At 34.6% G+C, this 20,194-nt stretch overlaps 1 protein-coding gene across 1 annotated transcript; it reads left to right on the top strand.

The window, feature by feature from the left end:
• Nucleotides 1-142: 142 nt before the first annotated feature.
• On the top strand, nucleotides 143-20,075 carry LOC129254797 (tricarboxylate transport protein, mitochondrial-like). The gene is made up of 6 exons (XM_064109831.1): nucleotides 143-464; nucleotides 8,337-8,544; nucleotides 12,802-13,028; nucleotides 13,563-13,783; nucleotides 15,756-15,829; nucleotides 16,548-20,075. Exons 1-6 carry the CDS (start codon nucleotides 212-214, stop codon nucleotides 16,660-16,662), a joined length of 1,098 nt encoding a protein of 365 aa, XP_063965901.1. The 5' UTR covers nucleotides 143-211; the 3' UTR covers nucleotides 16,663-20,075.
• Nucleotides 20,076-20,194: the final 119 nt, after the last annotated feature.

Below are 20,194 nucleotides of genomic sequence, written 5' to 3'. Positions count from 1 at the left end.
AATACGATATTTCGACACGAGATACTGCGAGAAATATAAAACGTCTGCTATTTTTGACCTTTGACCGCTCACACCCCCATGACGTAGTTCATAAACACAATTCGATATGGCAAACACAGCTCACGCGATGTGAATGCAATTATCTGTCGATATCCGCGCCGCTCCGTGGCCCGTGCCATTTGTTCGCCTTTTTCGTACTCCACTGCACTGCATGCACTCAACTCGACTGCGGCTGAGATCTGGGATTGAACTGGTTGCATTTGAAAAACTTCATTTTCAATTTCACAGGTTTTCATTCTTGTCTCGAATCAACATGAGCTCGTTACCAAATAATCCAGAGCTTCGTTTGAACGAGAGGGGAGGCACGGTGGGTCCATTTGGACGTCCAAGACCCCTTGCCCTTGCTGCTGCCGCCCCGAGAACAGGAGGCAAGAAGACCCACCCTGGCAAAGCCATTCTCGCAGGCAAGTCAATTGATCTACCATACCTTAGTCATGTTAGTACACCCTGTTCACAATACCCATGTTGCACTTATACTACTACTACTAGTACCGTAGTTGCAGTCATCAGTAGGATGGGGGGTCGGGTGTCCGGACAGTTTATCTTTTTGAAGCCTTCTTTTTTGTCTTTGGATTAGATTTACACTAAAAATATGAATTCAATACTTGTAATCATCTTCTATTTATATATTTTGTTCTTTATAATATTTCCTAACATTTTGTACAAAAAATTGATGAAACTTCGCTTGTAATTTTTTCCAAATGACTTTCTAAAATTGATCGTCCGGACACACAACCTGTCCGGACACACAACAACTGGGTATATGGCAGGGGGTCCTAAAGCTACGCACCACTCATCGCGCATACAGTTTTTATGGCAAATGCGCACTCTGTGTGTGGAACTGTGACTGCAGAGTGACGAACGATTCCTATTCAATTTTTTCTACAGAGGCTGCAGTAAATCTCTAATTTAATGCAGAGAAACCAATAACTGTTTGGAATTTTGGAGTTATATTCGCTTAAATTTCATTTTTTCCTATAATAATATGAATATATTTTAGAAATTGAGGCACAGGAAATACTATTTTTTTGCATGATAAATCAAGTGCGTAGCTTTAGGACCCCTTCTACATCGGGTGGCGAAATCAAGAGGTGTTCGGAAAACATGGCGGGATTTTCGTATTAGTGAGTTTTGCGATATTTTCTTCTTGGTTAATGATCTTTAGAATGTTTGCCACAAATTAGTGAAAGATATTTGTTGAAATATTAAAATTGGGATAGTTTTTATTGTTTGAAAACAAAGTGCGTAGCTTTAGGTCCCCCCATCATACTAGTAGTAGTAGACAGCTGGCAGCCGTCTGTTTTGAGGAGTTTTTTTACATTTTTGTTTTCTCCTCGTACTCCTGTAGCTGTATTTGGTGACTGGAGCCAACGGAGTTCAGCGGAACAGCCAACATAACACTAACAGAGACCGAAGCTTTTAATTTGGTCTAGGCCCTATACAGTACTAGTTGAATTCAGTGGGGGACCAATTGAAGACAAATTGATGTGTGAAATTCCAATTGAAACCCAATTAACATGTATTGATGGGGGGACCTGGCTAAAAAGCCATGCACTTTGTTTTCAAACGATAAAAACTATGCCAAATAATATTATTACCGGATGTACTGGAAAAATGCAGAAAGCTGCAGCCAAGTTTCTAGGTCTAGCTTTCGTCCAACTTCCAAGCTCAATCTTCTTTCACAAGTATAATATATGTGTGTCCAGTGTACATGGTGCATTTGCAATCATTTTTGTCAAATCAAATCATTCCCAAGGGTGACTGTATGATGGGGTATCCAAACTTCGCGGACTTTTCAAAAATATTCTTCAGGCTTAAGTTTGTTCACAAAATATTCACAATTTATGCAAAACCAATTTAAGAAATAGTTACCAGTTATCACATTGACGGCAAGATCATAAACTATAAAATCATTGACATAAATGTGAAGTTGGTCAAGGGATTTTGCCGGTATCGCGATCTCAAAATTCTATTCCGATCGACGAATGCCCGCTGTGCTGGAAAACCGTTCTGAAAAAGTGTGACCTAACTTCGCGGACCAAAGATTTTGAGGAGATTTAAACAAAAACCCAAGCTCAAAAGGTGAGATATTTATATCAGATTGACGACAAAATGCTATAGAATTAGTCAGTACCACATTGAACTCACATTTTTTATGATATCTGCTTGCAAAATGATGATATCGTGATGCTTGTTGAGAATATCAGATTTCTTCGGAACGGGCACTAACGGTGACAAATTTGCCGATCTTTTGTCAATATTTTCATGAATACTGAACTCATCCTGAAGAAACTTACACCAAAGGCTAATTTTAGGTCGCTTTTCACGACGATGATGTCAGATTTTAAGGATATTGGCTAGTTTTTTAGATAATGACCGTCCGCGAAGTATGGACACACGCGAAGTTTGGACTCACTGCCATACCATTCTCTATTCCAGAACTTATCAAGCCTGGCTTTGAAGGAGTTTACAGATGGAGCAGAGACAACTTCATTTGGTAGCGAGTTCCAGTCATGCCCTATTCTGGTTCCGAAGGCATTTTGCTCTTACATCCAGTCTATTTCTTTTCTTGAAGAGTTTAAATGGGTGACCTCGGGTTGCCTCAACAGTAGTAGACGAGAAGAACATATCCTTGTCAAGCCAGTCGATTCCATGCCACTCAAGGGTTCATTACATGTCGCCGCGCACAGAAATAATCAAGCCATAGAACTCATGTGTTGTGGCAGCACGCGCGACCCACTAATAAGACTTAGAAATCCACTGCCAAACATGGTTCTTTGTGCGAGGTTACTATACTAACCTTGCACTAGTAGTGTGAGTGGGTCCTATACCATGGATCCAAATTAAATACCAGTTTAATAGGTCCAATTGGGCCGAGGCCAATTGGCCCCATTATTCTGTTAGTCTTAGAATTCAATGGGGGACCAATTGATGTCTAATTGGGCCAATTGGTCCCAATAGTATGTCTTCAATGGGTCTTCAATTATTGGTCCCCATTCCCCCAATTGAATTATAATGGGGCCGATTGGCCAATTGGCTTTTGAATTGTTTCAATTGGTCCAACTAGGCCAATTAAACCCCAAATTGGTTTCAATGGGGACCAATTACCTATTGGTTAATGGTTTCAATTTGGGACATACAGACAATTGGTTTCAATTGGGATCATGTAATCAGCTTATTTGCATATCAAATCGAACTACAAATATGATTTGATGTCAGTTTTTGTCTCACCTGCATAGCAGAGTGAGACTATAGGCGCCGCTTTTCCGACGGCGACGGCGACGGCGGCGGCGGCGTCAACACCAAATCTTAACCTGAGGTTAAGTTTTTGAAATGACAGCATAACTTAGAAAGTATATGGACCTAGTTCATGAAACTTGGCCATAAGGTTAATCAAGTATTACTGAACATCCTGCCTGAGTTTCATGTCACATGACCAAGGTCAAAGGTCATTTAGGGTCAATGAACTTAGACCATGTTGGGGGAATCAACATCAAAATCTTAACCTAAGGTTAAGTTTTTGAAATGTCATCATAACTTAGAAAATATATGGACCTAGTTCATGAAACTTAAACATAAGGTTAATCAAGTATCACTGAACATCCTGCATGAGTTTCACGTCACATGACCAAGGTCAAAGGTCATTTAGGGTCAATGAACTTTGGCCGAATTGGGGGTATCTGTTGAATTACCATCATAACTTTGAAAGTTTATGGATCTGATTCATGAAACTTGGACATAATAGTAATCAAGTATTACTGAACATCCTGTGCAAGTTTCAGGTCACATGATCAAGGTCAAAGGTCATTTAGGGTCAATGAACTTTGGCCAAATTGGGGTATTTGTTGAATTACAGCCATAAATTTGAAAGTGTGTTGGTCTAGTTCATAAAACGTGGAAATAAGAGTAACCAAGTATCACTGAACATCTTGTGCGAGTTATAGTAGTTTTCAAAATCAGCACTGCTGCTATATTGAATCGCGTGATGCAGGTGAGACGGCCAGAGGCATTCCACTTGTTATCTTTATATGACCCAGCCATTGTTCCAGTAGTATATAGTCATGATAGTGAAGGTGTTAATTGCGTTGCAAGTATCATTGCATGCCTACCTGTACCTTCAACCAGTGAAACACATTTAGGAAGTCTATCTCCCGGGTCTATCTGTTTTGGTACCAGCAAATTCCACGTAGGGAAATCATAAAAAAATTTGAATGGGTCCCTTAAAGCTTGCATGTACATTACATGTACATATTTGATCTCAGAATGTTAACTCCACACCACAAAAAAAAAGAGATTTAAACAAGAGAGATTCAAATGTAATGTACTTATAGGCTGCATTTATAATAGCATCATGTATTGATTTGATCTTTATGGAATTTCAGTTCTTATGTTAGCAGGAAAATTACAGAAACACGTTGTATCTACTTAAGGTTAATGACATTGTTAAAAAAGAAAACATGTTAAAAACTTATATTGAATGCTGCGAGCAAACTTAAGAGTTAAAACAATACTATAAACAGAAATTATATGTAGTCATTTTCTTGGTGCTTTTCAGAATTCATATTTTAAAAAAAATTATTTCATATCTACATTTATAATGTAAGCTAAAATTACATTAAATTTAATCAGCACAATGCTGTTTTGCTTGTACTAGATTGAATTCAGTACTACAGTGATGTATCACATAAATCATGAAAAAAGCAAACCAATACTAGTATGATATGCCATGATAGTGACCTTTTGATTTAAAGTTTATCTCTGTCTACACCATAAGCAATGTATGCATGGGACTAAGGGAATGTGTGTTTATACTCTTGAGCTGAGGTGAATGTAATTGATTAGCTCTCGTGCCTGTCTGTGCACTAAATCCAATTACTGATATTACGCCAGCGAGAAAGTGTCGTCGCTCTGGTACAAGTGGAAAAACTGAAGTGATATAGATACTGGTATGCTCTGCCAAGTGGGGATGATGTATATGAGTTAGAACTTAGATGCATGACATTTTAACCCCCCCCCCCCCCTGTTTAAAGGTACTGTACAATTGAAGAGTTATGGGAAAGAAAGTAAACAAGAAAAAAAATCTCTAAATTAGTGTATTGGTGTGAAAACCTGTTGAACAGTTAGCAACCCTTTACTTCTTTTCCTTATTCAGACTATCTAATTTTGTATATAGGCCTATATGTAAACACCATCAATCCGTAAATGGACATGAAATCAAAACTAAATTCGTGAACAGAATACAACTAGCATTTTTATGAATGGAAAATTTCCCAGGTCAGTCTTGCAGAAAGACCAGAGACCTGTATCAAAGTTCAATTCACCCTTGACTTGAATGTCACCTTGTGGTATAGCTCATTCTATTTGCAGGGTAAGCCTGTAAGGAAGAAAGAGGCCTACTCTACTTGATTAATATATGCAGTACACTTTATCATTTGTCAGAATAAACAAGAAGTATTCTCATGAATCTAGAAACCCTTGACACAATGTAACCATAGAGCTATAATACAGATAGCTCTATGATGTAACTCTGGACTGAAGCTAAAGCAGAGCTTTACATTGTGGGACCTAAAAATCTGAGAGTATGCAGTACATGTAGATCATCTCCCTGTGTAGTGTACACGTACATAAATGGACAGTACATTCAGTTTTAAATTTTGAAGCATTTTTGTGCTATGTACATACACTCACACCTACCAAAATTGCCAATATGTAATACATTTTAAAAAAAAATTATCCTATTTTGAGATATAAGAAGATATATGTTGATTGAGAATCAATGTATCTGCATGTATACGCTGTAACCTTACATTGTTTTATAGGCCATATGAGGGCTGTTCTTTTTTATGGCCAGTATAATCGCACTGAATGTTACAAATTACTCTTGTTCAAACAGATTTTTAGGTTATCATTGTGACCTGCATAATTTTATTGCCGGAATCAGATAATTTTCTTGAAATAACCTATAATCATTTCTTGACATACTGCATGTAGTTTGTACCATGTTTTGACTTTGACTGAGTAACATGATATTTATGTTTACTTTGCATTGTGTTGCATATCCGTTCTAGTAAATTTTTGATATATATGCTACCTCTTGATGGTCCAGGAAGTAATTTCATATATGCTGGTATTATGAATATCTACATGTATGGCTTCTATAGGAGCTACAACTTGGTACTGTAATGACATTCCAGCAAACATTTGTTTTTATAGTGCAACTTTTCAACAAATTGTATTCAGTCTGTTCCTTTCATACTTAATTCTCAAAGCCATCCTTAATTTAAGCTATTCCTTTAAACTGAACGGATATTGCATTGAGATAAATGAGGTTAATTACACTTTTAAAGGACAAGTCCACCCCAACAAAAGGTTGATTTGAATAAAAAGAGAAAAATCCAACAAGCATAACACTGAAAATTTCATCAAAATTTGATGTAAAATAAGAAAGTAATGGCCTTTTTAAGTTTCGCTTGATTATAGAAAACAGTTATATGCACATCCCGGTCGGTACACAAATGAGCAAATTGATTTCATGTAACTAAATTGTGCATATAACTATTTTGTGAAAATAAGCAAAACTTTAATTATTTTACATCCGATTTTGATGAATTTTCAGCATAATGCTTGTCTGATTTCTCTCTATTGATTCAAATCAACATTTTCCTGAGATGGACTTGACCTTTTAACAAATTCTGACTTATAAAGAACGAAATTTGTCAATTTTCTGAATTTCCATTTAACAAGTGCCACTCAATGCTATGATACATTTGGCTTAATATCTCTGTCCTGAAATAGTCCCTGTTATTCTGTAAGTTTCCCTTTTGTAAATTGGTAGAACTTCTTTGAAAGAAAAATTATCCATCACACAAATATAAGCAGTATATGAGGTGAGCTTTGGCCATAGATTTTGTGGTCAATTTTATAGAGATGGACCTTTTCCAGGATTGTTGCTTCACTGTTTCCCCTTTCATATGCAAATTAGAAAAGGGGGTGTGTCCAGTGGGGCGTGTCTAATCTCGTTGTGTGACCCTTTGATGCTACTGGGAGTTGATTCACATAACCATGCATGGCTGATCTTAAAAGTTTTTATGTATGATGTGGGAATTTGAATGAAGGTACATGACTACTACATGTAGTACTAGTATATTATAGTAGATTAAACCAGTAGTAGTAAAGTAGTAAAAGAAAAGATGTGATTTGTTATTGTTCAGTCTTTTTTGGATTTTGCTCTGTGTATCATAAGGAGGATCAACATCAGAGGTGATTGATCCATTCCAACAATAAACAGACAATGCGCATACTTAAAACATTTTGCGTATTTTGTTCATACACTTGAAGACTGATGACTATATCTTCATTATATACCAAAGGATTTTAAAGTAAGATTTGTAAAAGGGAAAAAATAGATTACACAAGAGTGGATGAAGGATGAGCAAGCATTCACTTTGCTCCTAGATGCAACCTAACCGGTCTCACCCCTCATCAATTCAATTCTCTCCCATCATTTTGCTCTCACTCAACACTTGAAACAGTCAAATATTCTCATTCCTGTACAACCTGTCAACTCTTCCCCTCTCCATGATACCACTCCACGTTCTCAGAATGTTGTGTTTGACCAAGTTTAGTAAACCAAATACTGAGCAGTGAACACACTTCACCGTATCAATTTTCACAGGCGCAGACAGATGGGTACTCTGTGTACATGTATGTGGAGAGCCTTGTGCTGAAAGAAAAAACAGTTAATTGCTAACCAAAAATTTTGAATGTAGCCTGACCTGACTGCTTAAAAAAAAAATTAATCAACAATATCCTCTTCTTTGCAATATGAAAAATGGACTTTGTGAATCGTATCGAATTAGTCCAGTTCTAAACACATGTATCTAGTTTTTACAAGAAGAAAACTATCATAACTACAGTATGATCAGTTATATCTTCGAGTCGATTTTTTTCACATTTGATTTTTTCACATTTGATGTAAAAGAACATAGAAATTAGTTTTCCCATAATCTTTAATAAACAAAGCATTAATGTTGTCTTGAAATGAACTTGATCATTTACATGATTGTCAGTATTCAGTGAAATGATAGAGCATTTCATTTCAAAATCTTCAATAGAAAAGTATAAGCCAAAGGCATTTGATCATCTTGTTGGGTTGAATTTCTTCTTCAAACAGATAATATTGAAACTCACCTATTTGTATGAATATTTCAAACAAGCCAGCTGCACAATTGTGCAGTCAACTCCATCTCATCATCCTGTTTTCTTTTCATTTGTAGGTGGTATCGCTGGTGGAATCGAGATCTGCATCACTTTCCCAACGGAATATGTCAAGACCCAACTCCAGTTGGATGAGAGGGCTGCTAAACCTCTGTATCGTGGCCCTATACACTGCGTCAAGCTTACCGTCAAGGAGCATGGAGTCAGGGGACTATACAGGGGTCTTAGCCCCCTTATATATGGGTCTATACCAAAGTCAGCCGTAAGGTTGGTATTGCTTGAGTTTTTATGATTTCAGGTATACTTGTTATGTAATATACTATGATTTTGAATGATCTATTGTGATTTGTTTAGTTAATTATAATTACCCCTCATATCGCTACTCGCCTCGCTTGTCTATCTGCACTCTTCACCCCATCACTTCCTCTCGCTTCTCTCTCTCTCTTTCTCTCATTTCTATCCCCCTCTGTATTTCTTGTTGTATTCTTTCTTTTGATAGCAATATATGTGCACCATACCTGCATGTTGCTATCTTTAATACATAGCTCACTATTTCTCCATACAATATTTGTTTTGCATGTTATCCAAGAACTATGAAACATATTTTCCATCCTGTATTAAAGCTACTATCAGACCAAGGCCCTGTTGCATAAAAGTTACTATTTTGGTAACTTTTCCATTCAATGGTATCTTTCATGGAATCCTTGATTTTGATTGGCTGATTAGCATTGTTACCATGGTAGTTACCATTGGATGGCAAAGTTACCATAATAGTAACTTATGCAATGCAATGGGGCCAATATTATAATATTCCAATATCCGATTATCTACCTGTCTTCATACAATGTCTTCATCAGTAAGATGATGCCCTAGCCCCATCCATGACTCTGTATACATCCCATTCATACAAACCTCCATTTATATGTCAACAAACTTTCATTGCACCCAACACACTCCCTCCCCACTCCACACCTACGAACCCTATCTACCAGCATTATTACCAATGTAAATGTCAGAGCAATATATTCCACGTTGCTATCATTTACATAGTATGTGGCTTTTTCGGATGCGGGCTGTCCACTTGAGCATGTTTGAGAATGTTCAAGAATGCATGTGGTGAGCTTGCAAGAGGGGAGCAGCGAACACTCTGACGAGCACAGAAATAGGACGGTGTTGAAGTGTAATGCAAACAAACAGGTCGGATTTGGACTGAGGCAGCTGGCAAATTTTCAAGTTTTTAACCCTTAAAGTGCTACATGCATTGTAGGCTGAAAAACAGTGCAGTATTTAGTAAATGAAAATGCCAATTTCAAAATGGCTTCTGCCTTCATACGTTTCACTATTGTTTCATACTTTTTTTTTTCTTTATTCCTTTTTTATCAAACTTTTCAATATTTGTCTCTCTATTCTTTTCTGGATACATGTACATTGACACACTAATAATCGCCTTACAAAATAGCATACTAATATTCACCATGCTTGCTGCATGACTTGTTGAATATATAAACCTTTTGGAAAATGAAAGAAAAATGAAATCAATTATGGTACTCAGGGATCAAAATCTACAATGTGACTATTGGATCAAACTTGGAGAACTGAAAATGTTTTAGTCGGCCAATTTCAAGCCAAAATTCAAAGTATACTTCCATTCTCCTCCTCGATTGATTAAAATTGTGATGATATTATGGCCAATTTGTGAAGAAAATCATATTTAGATTGCAATAGTTTCATACTGCAACATAGCTCTCACAACATACAATGCTACATCTTTCTCCCATTTTGTCCTTTCCAGTTCTTTCTTTCAATTTCTTTTTCTACCCTTTTTTTAGTTTTTTCCTTTATAAAATTCTTTAATTTTCTCATGCTGTGGACTAGGAATCTGTTTCCTGCAACAAATTACACAACACATATCCTCATGAGGAATGTGTGCATGTACATGGGAATTTCATTTTTCTCCTTACAACTCACCATGTAAACTAAAATTTCAATTTGTAGAATGTACAAGCTAGCATACATACGTTGAATTATGATGACGGTGCAGGGTTGCCTAATTTCTGTTGAAGGTTGTATTGATTTCCCAAACAAAGTTAGCTATTCTCATCAGCTGCATGCTGCTGTAAATCAATCAAGGCATGTCATGTTTGTTGACTTGTTGTAGATATGATCCAAATTCAAGTGTGTACTTTAGTATTTACAGCAAATGTGTTTGACGTGGACTTTGTACTATAGTCCAGTCATACATGCACATTTCAGAGCTGCCAAGAAGTACGATTTTTCCGTATTTAGTACGTTTTTGCAACCAAAATACGGCAGTATGTTTTTTTTTTTTTTTACAAAATCAAAATTTATTGAGAAAAATCATCTCTATATGTCTCTATTTCATAAAACGTACACAAATATGGTTATTAGATCAATGTAATTTCAGGTAACTTGTTTTTTTTTTCAATCATTTTGTAAAAACCAGGGTGAGATATACACAAGTTTCAATGTTTTGTTTTTTTTCATCTGCAAAAGCAGTGCACATTTTAGCTTGCATGCAGCTTGAGCGCCGTGATGGGCGAGTGCGCCAAGCATTTTATTATGAAATACACTTTTTTGGGGAAAAATACAAAATGTTTATCTCACACGGTAAAAATACTGATTTTTTGTCAAAATACTGATTTTGGGGGATAAGAATACTGAAAATGCAAAATACAACTTGGCAGCTCTGACATTTATCTTTGTTGTCTGAATGGGAAAATTCAAATAGAGAAAATTATGATTATCCACAATATTTTTAATTGATATTTGTGGTTTTTGTACCTGTTTGTTTTAATGGTTTTCATGATCATCATTGAATAGAACTTAAAATGTTTTAATTCTTTACTGTTATTGATAGTAAACAAATTTTTGTACATTTTCATCTGTAGGTAAATATGCAAGAAGAATTACAACAAAAATTTTAAAAATTATGTGTTGAGGTTTATTTCTTGAATGTGTAAAGAAACTTTGTTATTCTTATTAAGAATATAAAATACCATTTTTCTCATTATTGCTTGAAAGACCTAGGACCCTTTATAGTATTAAATTGCCATGATAACATAACTCATTACCCAGTACCCACATAAAACGAATGAAGGTTTCAATGGTAATTACCATAATGGCATAATTGTGAGTCTTTCTGAAAACAGATATTTCAACATCTGTAATTTTCTCTTGATACTTATTATATCATAGTATTTTTATCATGTTTTATACTGCATTACTAAAATCTCTAGGAGATGCTCAGTGACATTCAAATAAAGAATGTAATTGTCCATGATGTACTCCATCAACCTTTGCACTGTATTAAGATTAATTTGTCAGTTCAGACAACTATGTGAAGCTTTTATCTCCCAAGCTTTATTAAGACATTAATCCCAACTCTGCTTAATATTGAATTCATTTATCTTGATCTGTCAGTAGCTTCAAATGCACATTCATGAATCCGTGCGATGGGAGAGAATCAGATCTTTAATTTACTTCCAAGCTATATAATCTTTCAAGCCATATATTTTTAATTTTAAAAAGAGAACAGTGACCCAATTTCTTTCTTTCTGTCTGTCTGTCTTTCTTTCTTTCTTTCTTTCTTGTATTATGGGAGGTACTAGTAGATGGTAGCCTGGTTTTCTTTTTTGTAGCCAACAATTGAGATTTGTTAGAATCCCAGTTTGAATTGTGTAGAGTATGCATACTTTGCAAGAGCTAAAGTGAAATTTTCATGAGAGATTTAATTGTCTTTTCCCATGACATGGGAATCTCAAGTCTTAAAAACATTCGGAGCTTCCAACTGAAAATCATAAAATGAGAAAATTTTCATCATGTGTGAATAGGATATGGTAAGGAAACCAGTTGCTGAATTTGCTGATATTAATTAATACTTACTTTTTTATTTAGAATCATGGATTTTAGACAGGATATTGATGAAATTTTTTGTTTGCTTACTTTAACACATAGATGGTGAATTTTGTACCAGCTGAAATTTTAAGTGTTTTATTTTCACCTTTGTCAAAGTCTAAAGTTTTAATTTTGAATCCAAAACATCATGGCCATTCCAAAATGGAATGTATTTTAAAATGGCCTATTTATATACAGTGCTTGATAGTTACAGATCAACTGCATTACATCTCTTCTTCCTGACAATTGCTTTTAGATGTTTAGCAAATTAAGTCTTTAAATCATATAACATGACTGATATAAGGGATTTTGAATCATATTTCATGACTGATATGAGGGGTGTAGCAAGAAATTTAGCCACTGTGATTATTTTCTCAGTTTTAATTGCAAATCTGGTTAAAGATCAATTCTAACTAAAACCAAATAATAGACCTGATTTCACTATTGTTGCAGGTTTCTAACAACACAAAGTGAGGTGGTCTTTGACTTTCAGTCTTTTTGTGAAAATCAGAGAGATCATTCTGCCAATCATATACGTTTCTTTTTGGTCAAAATTATAACATATTTTCATGAATAATCCTGTCTGTATTTCTCTATCATTCCCATCAGATTTGGAGCAAATGAGGCCTTGAAAACAAGATGGCGTGATAGCCACAATGGCACCCTAAGCAAGACAGGTAGTCTTCTATGTGGTCTAGGTGCAGGAGTGAGTGAAGCCATTCTGGCCGTCACTCCCATGGAAACTGTCAAGGTCAAGTTCATCAATGACCAGACTTCAGCCAAGCCTCAGTACAAGGGCTTCTTCCATGGACTCAGGGAGATTATCAAGACTCAAGGTAGGTACTAGAGGTTAACTATTGTTTTCAAGAGGGTTAGTAGTGTTTCTGTATGACTTTGCACTAAGCCAAAGTACATGGGTTTCCCCGCATGGAATCAGGGAGACTGATAAGTCTCAATATAAAGTTAAGGCAATTACCAAGGTTTATGAATGCCATTGGTGATTCAGTGGAAATTCCACAAGTAACTATTCAAGGTATTTGCCTGTTACTCCGTGTTATTTACAAATTATCATCAAGACCACAAAGTAGATTTTAGAAGTTTAGGACTTTGATTGCTTGTAATTGGTGCTGGATGCAATGGAATATTCTTGTCTAGGTGCAATATATAGGACCACTTCTTGAACTTGAAAATCATAACATAATAATGGATCTTATTAGTATGTGGGGGTATGAGGATATGAAAAGTCGAAATATTTAACTATATGCATAATTTTTTCCATGAATTGAAAGATCGATTAGCAGAAATAAGCCAATTTATTTTTATAACAAACTGTTTTCATCTATATATGTTCCTATTTCACCTCTTTTCAGGTTTCCGTGGTACATACCAGGGTCTATCAGCCACCATCATGAAGCAGGGTAGCAACCAGGCCATCCGTTTCTTTGTCATGGACTCACTCAGAGAATGGTACCGTGGTGATGACCCCAACAAGTACATTAACCCTCTGATCACTGCCTGCTTTGGAGGTCTTGCAGGAGCTGCTAGTGTGTTTGGTAACACTCCCTTGGATGTCATCAAGACCCGTATGCAGGTCAGTATCTAGGAACGTTTGTACACATAGGCCAAATGTGGTTTTGAAAACCCACGGTTGAGTCCATGGTTTATGCAGATTTCCTGTATAAATTACGCTTATTTTACCGCGTATATTAAAAATGTCCAATGCTGATGTGCGCTTATGCGATTATTTTTTTTTTTTCTATATAAATATGTTTGATTCTTTCAATAAAAAATAAAAAATAAAAAAAGTGACGCTTGTTGCCGTGGTTATCCACGGCAACAGGCGTCATGAGTCCACTGTTTTGAATTTATGAATCCACTCTTCAAACAGTGGACTCCTGAATAAAATAGCATATCTAACCATGGTAACAGGCATCAATTTGGCGCACTGTGACAAAAGCGCGAATCAGCATTGGACATTTTTTATACACGCGCCCGATACACGCTAAATTAAGCTTAATTTATACAGGAAATCTGCATAAACCATGGATTCAACCGCGGGTTTTCAAAACCACCTTTGTGATTTCGGGCCATAGAGTAACGATTGGACCTATTAATCTTTACTATGAAGATCCATCAATGCTATGATACCTCATATAGGAAATGTATTCTGAATCAATTGATTAAAGTGATGTGCACACCAATATGTTAATAGAACAATGATGAAACATGACTATTAATCGTAATTAGAAGTAATTTGAACAGACCATGTTTTATTATGCAAAGAGTTGTGATTGATTTCGATCAATCCTTGCTTGAGCCAAGTCCTATCTTTTTAGTACACCATTAAGATCATTCTCAATTTGATGTAATCAATATAATCATAACACATATAGTACAGGATATGATTCTGTGATAAGTTACAAGCTACAGTTGATCAATCTCAAGTCTGGAATGCCAGTGAAAACATAATCTAAAACGGATATTGAAATTAATCTCTAAATATGATGAACATTCGTGCATGCATCATCTGACTGCTAATTGTGCTCCCTTTGTTTGTTAAGAGACAGGGTATATATTTCCTCATGACGAATTATGGCATTGATGGCTTGGTTGAGATTGATTGGATCAGTCACAAATCTGTGTTAGACAGGGTCCAGATAGTATACCTATACTCAATTCTTGATTTTAAAAAATCATTGTAATGCTAAATCTAACCATATACACTGTATGATTGCATTATTAGCCCAGTGCAGTTGATGTTAGACCATGTCAGATTCATTAGATCGTATATCAATTTTTTTTACAGATGAGGAAATTCTGTCCTTTGAATATAAAACGTATTGTGTGAAAGGAAATTATGTTTATAATTTTCACCTTTTGTTTTTGCAGACACTACTAGTGTATGTTTTGACTTTTGATATTTGTTAATTGTAGACTTGTAGAAAATTGTGTTTATCGAAACACCATTACTTGTTTATTTGATATGTTGATAGAAGCCAAGTTTCACTCACATTGTTCTTTATCACTTATCATTAACTTATCAACTGGAGACGGAAATTTATAGCTTCACAGACTTTAACCCCTTCTATTTATACTTTTATCATTCTGTTATCAATTGTTTTGGTTAAAATTAGTCCACTTTATCATGCAGACTCAGGTTTATTTTGTTTCGTCAGCATTAAGTCATTCAAGTTCAAATGATGTCTTAGAAGAAAGAAGTTGGGGGTTCCACATAAAGTTGTGATAAAAAAACATTTTAAACAAGCTCTCCTTCTTTTGTTAATAAATGGATATGGGGTTATCCTATTATGTGAAAGCTCATTGGCTAGCACTTGATTAATGATTATGAGTGAAATTGCAATATAGAATGATCAGGTATACTGTTTTAGAGATCTTTAATTGCTCTCAAACAAATCATTTGAAAGAAGAATTTGCTGGGCTGTATATCCCGTCATCATCTGTGAATTTTACAACATACTTGTTTCAATCTCCCTCTTGGTATTTGATTTATCAAGTAATTTCATCTAGAAATCTAATTGTTTTAATATTTTTGTTTGTTTTAGGGTCTGGATGCTCACAAATACAAGAATACATGGGACTGTGCAGTAAAGATCTGGAAATATGAAGGGGCCAAAGCGTAAGTTGAATCCTACTTTAATAAGCTACTGTATATGATAACGATTGCTTATATTTTCTAGAATTTACTAACAAAAATTCCACAAAAATTTCACTTAGTGATATATATTCAATACCATATGAAAAAAGTCTCTTTTCATTTGAAAATATGACTTTGTAAAGACAGTACCCAGTAGAATGGTAAGTCTTTTACACAGTTTTGAATTAAGATTTGTAGAATCTAATCAAATTACCGCAAGACTTAGGATTTTTCCATCTTGAAATAAATTTACTTACAGTTTGTATAAGTGAAATATATAGTGCAATGGTGCATACAGCATTATTGTTTTATTCATATTTGCTGCCTGACCATCTTCAATATATTCTTAATTCATTTGTATATTGAATTCTAATTAATGTAACACCTAAGACCAGAACATTTCAGGAGAATGACGGATTCTCTAAATAGTGTGTAATGCAATTTGAATACATGTTACCATCAATTTTTAAAAATTTTCGTTTCTTTTGTGTATTGATCCTGATATTGTGTTTTTCATGCAGCTACTATTTTTTTTACATGAAAATGCAAATGTAGTAATAAATTCTTTGAAAACAACAAAGTGGATACCAGTCAACAGTTATTCCCATTACTAGTATTTGATGATTTCAATACTTTGTAAATTGTAATCCAGATTTGCTTACCATTAATCATAATTTGTGTATCTTTTTCAATTTTATAGTTTCTACAAGGGAACACTCCCTCGTTTGTCCCGTGTGTGTCTGGATGTCGCACTGGTCTTTGTAATCTATGAGGAAGTGGTGAAGGTCCTCAACAAGGCCTGGCCTACAGAATAAAGACCAAGTCCTGGTTCTTCCCTAGCAGGTCTACTTGGACAAGAATTGACTGCCAGTGAAATGTATGAAAAGAAAGAAATGTGAATATTGGATGGGTAAAGGTAAATTATAGTTTAGCTGTCAGATTGTGTAGAACTTAAATTGTATAGTCCAGGGTGTAATGCTCTATTGACATCATTATTGAAAGGATCATTGAGATTGATAAGCGTGTTCACATTGAGGGAATGATTAGATGATAAATCACATGGTTGAAGATAAATCATCTAATCAGAAAGGTATAAATTTCAGATGCATGATATTGCTCATTTTCTTTGTGCAGTCTGCATGTGTAACTGTACATGATATGTGGTGGTAGAAGGGGTTGTGCACAACCTGTAATTCAGAATTACTCAATCTTTTGTCCATGTGAATTTCTTCATGTTTTAGTTGATTGTGTGTGAGCCCTGTCATGTAAGTTGTACTTTAAAAGGCACAAATTATTCTTATCAGTACAGGTCCAAATTTATATTGAATGGTACTGGAATTTATTTTGTTTTCAAGGATGTTAAGTTTTTTCAAATCTCTTTCATTTATTTTGTGAGGTATAAAAAGTATCCCACTGATAATTAATTTTGTTTATGAAAAAAAATTTATTGTCATAATTTTTGTTTTGAGGTAATGGAACAAAATTTCATATGCTAATTTGTTTGTTGGTATATAAGTGTGTATTGGAAACTAATAATTATCTTTATAGGTTATAAGTTTGACCCTGTATTATTATATAAGGCTAAATGTAAACGCATGGTTCTTATACTGTTGGGTCTCTCTAACACATTCCAAATGTAGTTTTCATTTGAGGTATTGTTTTTATTTATCTGCTAATTTCATTCACAAGTTTTTTACTAGTACTTTTCAGGGGAAAATGCAAATCTTATACGGCTGTATTATGGAAACAATTTTAAAACCTTATATTAAGATGGCACTAATTAACTGCGCCAGGCCATGTTGACATCATTAATATAATCCTCAACAGAGCACTTATTGTATGCAACTCAATTCAACTTAATGTTGAATTAAAATATAAAGGCATAGAGTATAGAGATGAGTATTTTATTGCACAAAGTGCATGATTTTGTCATTGCATGTCTGTTTATTGTAGCCAAACTTGCTAACAACTGCTATATTTTCCATGATATAGTATATCAGCACTTCTACTTCTTTCATTTTGAATGAGTCATCTATGAGTGCTTTTAGATGTTATCGTTATACATGATAGGTAGCACTATCAGTATCCAGTGGTGGTGATCAGTGACATCATTCAGATGTTATCACCACTTGTTATCCATAGCGCAGATGAGCTTGCAATTAGCAGTCAATCACTAATCACAAATAGGAGCATTCAAACATTCAGATGTTCAATCAATCACCACTGGCGCTTGATAGTGTTATCCATCTTAATTGTAGATAATGTCTCAAAATAAATCTTGTATCATCTACGTACACCTGCCATCGTTAAAGAATCAATTGCTGGTCTATGCTTTTTGACACATTATTAAAATAAAAAGCGTGACTGCTCCAATTCACTGCATTGTATAACACTTCATACAGTTCCCATATTTTAAGGCTATTTGGGGAATTTTCAGGAGTTTTTCAGCACTGAGGGTCCTGAGCGGTCCTCTTGCTAAAAGTGCAATGAATTTCAATGTATCAATTTTCTATCACTTTTCTATAACTTTGTCAATGTTTCATCCAAATACAAAGACACTTTCCTTTATCTACCTCTGAAATGAAAATAATATCAGTTCTTAAGCAATGGATTAACATTCATCAGGTCAGAGGAAAGACTGCTTCTGACTTTAAATGTTTACTGTATTGTACTGATTATTATTTCCCTGATTTTGAATTACATACCCACCAGTGTAATCCATGCTATCTAGAGGTTTCATGTCCTCTTATCCAGGTATTTTAGTTTTTCAACTGATGTATGAGTATTAATCTTCTGATTTATATCAGTTGTGAGTGCATTGTGCACCATATACTACAGACTTGCATGTTTCAGTTGATGTCAAGATAGATTGTATCTCCTTACTGCACATGGCACAAAAGCTTGTATTTTCTGTCACATTAACTAAAATTCATTGCTAGGATTAAATGCTCGGATTAATCCTAGCAATGAATTTTACTTATTGTGATAGAATGAATACTTTGAAATTCTATTTGCTAAATTTCTTGAAAATATTGCAGACAAAAGCATGTGTTTGAAACTTGTATTACCTCACCTAAATGTATGGCAACCAAAGAATATTTGTTGAATGCAGATGTAAATAAAATGCACCCAAACGAGAAAAAAATAAAACCTGAAATTCATATACATTTTGACTCCGTGATGATAGATCACATAAGAAACTGTGCTTTTGGAGTAGCAGAAGTAAGTTTGAATTCCACATTACTCAAAATCTATTGTCCCTTGTTGCAAATATCTCATTAATTCATTTATTTTGCATGAAATAGACAAATGAATGATATATATTCAGAAATACATTTAAGAGCATACGTGTTTTTAATTATATGGAGATGGGACCAAGGGGTCTGTGCCAAGCAGGGATGGTGCCAAGTGTGATATTACAATATGTTAATGCAACACAATATCATATAATTTTCATACCAAATATGACAAAAATAGTAAAAATGATAATAATTACATGGAAAGTGAAACAGGAACTGAAAGGAAGAAGATGATGAAATTGTCTGATGAAATGTACACGTATAACTTCTGTGTTGGCATTACATTATATTTTCTCTATTTTGAATAGTCATTACAAATCTCCTCTGACATAGCAGCATACTGTATATGTGGTTACATTATATTCCTAGAATGATACCAAGAATATAATTATAATAACTTGATATTTCATATTTATATTTATGTAATGTGTTTTATCGTTAATAAGTCTTCCCTCATATTTTGTGATAAATGTTTTAGAAACAAAAAGAATATAATTTAGGACATTGTAGACCTCTTATTTGTCAGTTTTATGAGATAAGCTGTATTTGAAATTAGTCATTAATTTCCTTGTTCAATAATATTTTGGTCTGTAATATGATGTGTGTATATTTTAGAATCTTGAAGCTATTGTGGAGCTAAGAGCAATTGATAATTAATTTTGAATAAGAAATGTATTCTCATTGCAATATATTGCTTTATTTTGGAAGAATTATTGACATATCTAATGGCTTAATGTCTAATGAGCACAGTCAAGTGAGACTGTGATTAAAATGGAGGATTTTGTTGTAAATCTTGAAGCATTTGTGTAATTAGTGAAACGCTGTATACATGCAGTCTGGTGTCATTGTGAAATATGAGCACAAACCTGTAAGGTGATAATGAGAAATATCAATAAAATGTAAAATGACTCAGTCATTCATATCTCAAATGATATAAATGATGTTTGTTATTGTTTGTATAAGCCTTCATCATCCTCTATTTTTCTTTCTCTCTCTTAATTTTTTTCTCTCTTATTTTTTTTCTCTCTCTCTTTCTCTATCATTCTCT

This window comes from Lytechinus pictus, chromosome 2 (assembly GCF_037042905.1).
Source record: "Lytechinus pictus isolate F3 Inbred chromosome 2, Lp3.0, whole genome shotgun sequence".
In the NCBI taxonomy this organism is placed as follows: Eukaryota; Metazoa; Echinodermata; class Echinoidea; order Temnopleuroida; family Toxopneustidae; genus Lytechinus; species Lytechinus pictus.
This window is presented reverse-complemented; position numbering and strand designations above follow the sequence as displayed.